Raw genomic sequence first — 4,476 nt, forward strand, 5'->3', positions numbered from 1 at the left:
GCGGCGTGTGCGAAGGCAGCGGCACTCTTTATAACGACGGCAGTCAGTGGTTGCTGTGGGGTTGGCAACTGCGCTGGCGTCTTGAAGAGATAGGAAGCTCTGAGTCCGGTGATGGTTATAGTGTTGAAGAGTAGGTTGTAGTCAAAGTTGTTTATGTGAGAGTCGACGATCTGTGCGATCGACACGCCCTGTATGGACTTCATGGCCGTCCTAAAAATCCACCTCCACATTTCGGTACACTGAACTTCCCTTTGCGGACGCGTGAGCAAAATGGACAAGGGCTCTATCGGACTAGCGAACGTTTCGAGTATGAGGTCGTCGTCCACGGCAAACGTGAATATAACGTTGCACGACGTCGACTCTCGCGCCAAACACACGTGGCCAGTGTAAACTTTTTCCCGGTTCGCAGATGGATCTGCAACGTCGTCGTCCTTTTCGTAGTCTAAGTTGTGTTCGTGTTTGTGTTTGGACATGTCCACGTCTTTCGGAAACGTGGTTTCGACTTTATTGACGAAGTAGCGTAGCCAGTCGTCGACCAATCCGTTGAATAGTGCTTGGGCTTTCTCCCAATTAATTTTTTGATCGGAACCGAACAATATTAAGCGTTCCACGTCCTTGTGTAAAACGACGCAGCCCTCATTAGTCGTGGATAATTGATCCTTAATATCGTCTGGGTTAGCGAGCGGGTACGTCCGTGCACACGCATCCTGCTTGTCAAAGTCGTACTTGACAAAGTATGGCTCCGCATCTATGTACGTTCCGGTTAAAGTCTCGTGGGCATTACCGACCGGAACGCCTTCCGTATTCATCGAGAGCATCATTCGACTGTACACCTCCCTCCCGAACAAGACACAGACGGCGGTTTGCACTGCCCTGACTTCTCGCATCGCATTCGTGGCCATCCAGAGAATGTCGTGCGCTCGGCGAGACGTGTCGAGGTCGCCAAACATCTTGGCATAGTGCGGTTCGTCGTTTATCCTGTGCTTCGTATACGTTAGCTTGTCTAGCGCCTCATCGATCACGTAGGCCAGAGCCAGAACAAAGCCGTAACCCACTTCGTGTTCCCTGTAGCTGTTTAAATCGCCGTATAAGACCGTGTTTCCAGCGGCAACCGCCGCTCCGACGTCTTTGGAATAGTATAGGTCGTCTCGCATTCCGGCCATGCCGTCTGTGCATATCCTCTGCCAATAGAGACCGTTGCATATGGCGGCACTTTTCGGTCTCACGCCAGTCGCGTTCGACACGGACCACGGGTTGCGGTTGGTCACGTCCACGGAGTTGTACAGACAGTAAAGGTAGTCTAGCGTGCATAGGTATTTGCCCGAGAGTCCGTCGATCACGTACACGTAGCCGCCACACGTGTCCTCTTCGGAGGCGTGCGTGTGGTGTACGTGAAGGTCCGACGACGGCGATCGGTAATAGGGCGTCTCCAGTCTATATTGCGGGGCCAGCAACAGGTCGCCGGGGTGCGCGAAAGTCTCGTCTCGGTTGCCGACGGAGTCTTTCTTCCACACCTCCAGCGGATGTTTCCGTAGAACGAAGGCTATCTTTTTGGCATCGAACGGGTTGTGAAAATTTAACACAATCCCGTCGTGTTGAACCAAAACGATGGCATTGACGCTGTTAAATTCAGCTATCACGTCCTTTACCTTTACGGTCTGGCGTTCGTATTTCAAGAGCGGTCCGATGTCGACCTTACAATCGAGTGAGGTCTGCACATGCATGGTGATTGCCATCGTTTTTATTTCTTAGTACGTTTAACCGTTTATTATTGCAACATAGCCCACACGTCGGAACGGTGACGGTAGCACGTGCGAATCGCCAAAAAGAAAAAGGCGTAAACTACCGCCACGACGCAGAGCGATGACAGCGTGCTGAACAAACTCCACACGGTCTGTCGTTGGGAAAAGTCTTGCACGAAGCGTCCGGTGTAGCTTCCGAGAAAGGTCATGGGCTGCATCACCGTCTTCCCGATCAGATCGCTCAGCACTAGGAGGGGGTTGACGTGCCACATGGCGCCAATGTGGAGGTTCTGGTAGAAGCGTTCGCACAGATCGTCGTCGTACATATATCGCTTTAGGACATACCACGGCTCGTTTCCGACTACGAGGCATTTTTCGGGAATGCCTTCCGGATACTTGATATTGAAGGTGTCAATCTCGACCTGCTTCCGTTGTATCAGGTAGATCCAATGCCATACGAAACTCGTGACCAGGAAACAGCCCACAAAGAGGCAGAGTTTGCACCTCCAAGAGGTGCCATAGCCGACCATGATCACCGAAGTCATGGCAAAGAACACGAGGGCCACCACGTTACACGGAAGCAATCCACATTGTGCAAATATGTAAAACATCGCGTCGCGTTTTTAATACCGCCGTCGCCGTTTGTTTTTAGTTTAAGAACCCTCCAATTACCGTTAGCGGGAAATACTAGGACCGTATAAACGATGTTCGCATTGGCAATTGTGGTGACGTTGATCACAACGAACGTGGTGCAGTGTTCGGAAAACGCTAGACTCTACGAGGAGAACTGGTGCATGAGCATGACCGAATGCTCGGTCAAGACCAAAATTCCATACGAGAGCTTGGAATCCACCAAGGTTAATCTCGGCCAATACAGAAGCATAGTGGCCGCCGCCAAAAAGAAGGTCCACGAACGAGACAATATTTCCGACTGCAACAACTCTACGAGCGTGATGGTCTCTTACGAAGAGATACTCGACCTAATGATGTACGCCACGGTAGACTATTGGGGCAACATTAAAAAAAAATACGACAACATGCATCTGTGCGCCTATCCAGACTTTACTCTCAAAGTGCAGTGCAATATCAGGGAGAGCGTGTACGACGTTCCGCGCGGCTACGTCTTTCAGAAGCCGTACGTGTTTCAGACGTGCGAGCCACCGCACATTAGATATCCGTGTAAAGGCAACGAGGCGTCCGTCTACACCCCAGAGCTCGTGAAGTGTCCCTTAATCAACGGGACGACTGTCCAGGTGGGGAGCCGAGTGAGAGTGAAGTGCAGTAACGGCAAAAACGCCACGTTTCTGTGCGGTCACGACTACAAGTATCATCCGGTAGAGGACCTGGATAGCGCCGAGAAGGCTCTCAAACGCCTAAAAATCGACGCACTATGCGACGAGAAGGACGACGACGACATCAACGACGACTCGCATAAAAACAACGAATGGCTCACGATAATTTGCATCTTTATTCTTTTGATCACCACAATCACGCCAGTGTATCTTTGCGTAAAGATAATTTTTGATACTTAAAATGAAAAACCCATACCGTCCTTTTATTTTTCGCCTGGGAAAACAACGGAACGACGATCAAGGCCACGCACCCCTCGTTTTTGTCGGGAGGCACTTCACGTGTCCTCTAGGCGACTCCTTATCGCGATATCTATATGTAAGCTTATCTCAATGTCACTACCCAGGCGACCTTGATACGGCCGTCTAAAGTTCACGTCGGATGGAGGTATATTAAGGACCGTTTCTCGCGACTACGGTATATTGCGACCAGCACTCTAAGGACAGGATGACTATCGGGCACCTTTGCGACCCAGATCTCGTCTTTACTAGGAACGTCAAGGCGGTCCCAAAGACGTCTTGCGCCCTAGATGCCGATCACGCCTGTCTGCCAGAAGACCCGTTGCAGTACGACTGGTTCCTCTTTGCCGATTTGGTGAACGACCATGCTCAGGACAAGCATACCAAGGACTTGTGTGCACGATTCATTAGGTATCTCGCCTTGAAGAAGGAGGGCCGCCCGCTCGACGACACCGATCCCGTGACTCTACGCGCCGATGTCGATGCCAAGAAGCACGGAGTGTGGCGGCTGGTCAACGAGAACCCTCTGGAGCCTTCCAAGGAACCGTGTGGCAACGTTCCCTTGGAGATGAGACAAGAGTCTCACAAGACTCATTACAAGTTTCTGCAAAACGCGCAGTATGCCATCGGCTGCAAGCAGCAACTGCGCCAAACTCCCAAGGCTTTCCCCAAGACGGTGGCCGTCACTAAGATCGTAAAGGACGGTCGTCGACTCGAGTACGCCGAGCAAAAGAAGAGTTTCTTGGACGTCATGAGCTCTATGAAGCTGGAGATGGTGTCGACCAAGAACAAGACGTCTCGCCTAGAGTTCAAGCTGGCCAACGGGCAATCGGCGACCGTTGTGAGTTTCATAACGGATCAAGAGGTCACGGTGGCTCCGGGTCTTCACTACGAATTTTGGGTGTCGGCGGACCGCAAGTGTGTGCGTACTCTGGAAAACGACGGTCCACACTTTGCCGTCTTTAAGAAGAACATGAAGTTGGGTGTGGACGTGTGGCCGCTCTTGAACAGTGAGATGGCAGTGACGGCAGCCATCGGACTATTTGCGTCTTTCTTTTCCTACGTTCTTCGCAACGTGGGCGTAAAGGACTCTCCTTTCGAAGAAATTGCAACAATGTACCCGTTTCACGCATTTTCTGAGAAGA

General features: G+C 51.4%; 1 protein-coding gene across 1 annotated transcript; it reads right to left on the reverse strand.

Moving 5' to 3' along the window:
- Positions 1–1,768: 1,768 nt before the first annotated feature.
- Positions 1,769–2,353, reverse strand: LOC120844841. Its single transcript, XM_040216794.1, has one exon. The coding sequence runs from the start codon at positions 2,351–2,353 to the stop codon at positions 1,769–1,771; it is 585 nt and encodes a 194-aa protein (XP_040072728.1).
- Positions 2,354–4,476: the final 2,123 nt, after the last annotated feature.

The sequence above is a fragment of the Ixodes scapularis genome, unplaced genomic scaffold (assembly GCF_016920785.2).
Source record: "Ixodes scapularis isolate PalLabHiFi unplaced genomic scaffold, ASM1692078v2 ptg001041l_1__unscaffolded, whole genome shotgun sequence".
NCBI classification, from domain to species: domain Eukaryota; kingdom Metazoa; phylum Arthropoda; class Arachnida; order Ixodida; family Ixodidae; genus Ixodes; species Ixodes scapularis.

Coding starts and splice junctions, on each gene's coding strand:
- LOC120844841 (XM_040216794.1), bottom strand. CDS start 2,353: ATGTTTTACATATTTGCACAATGTGGATTGCTTCCGTGTAACGTGGTG.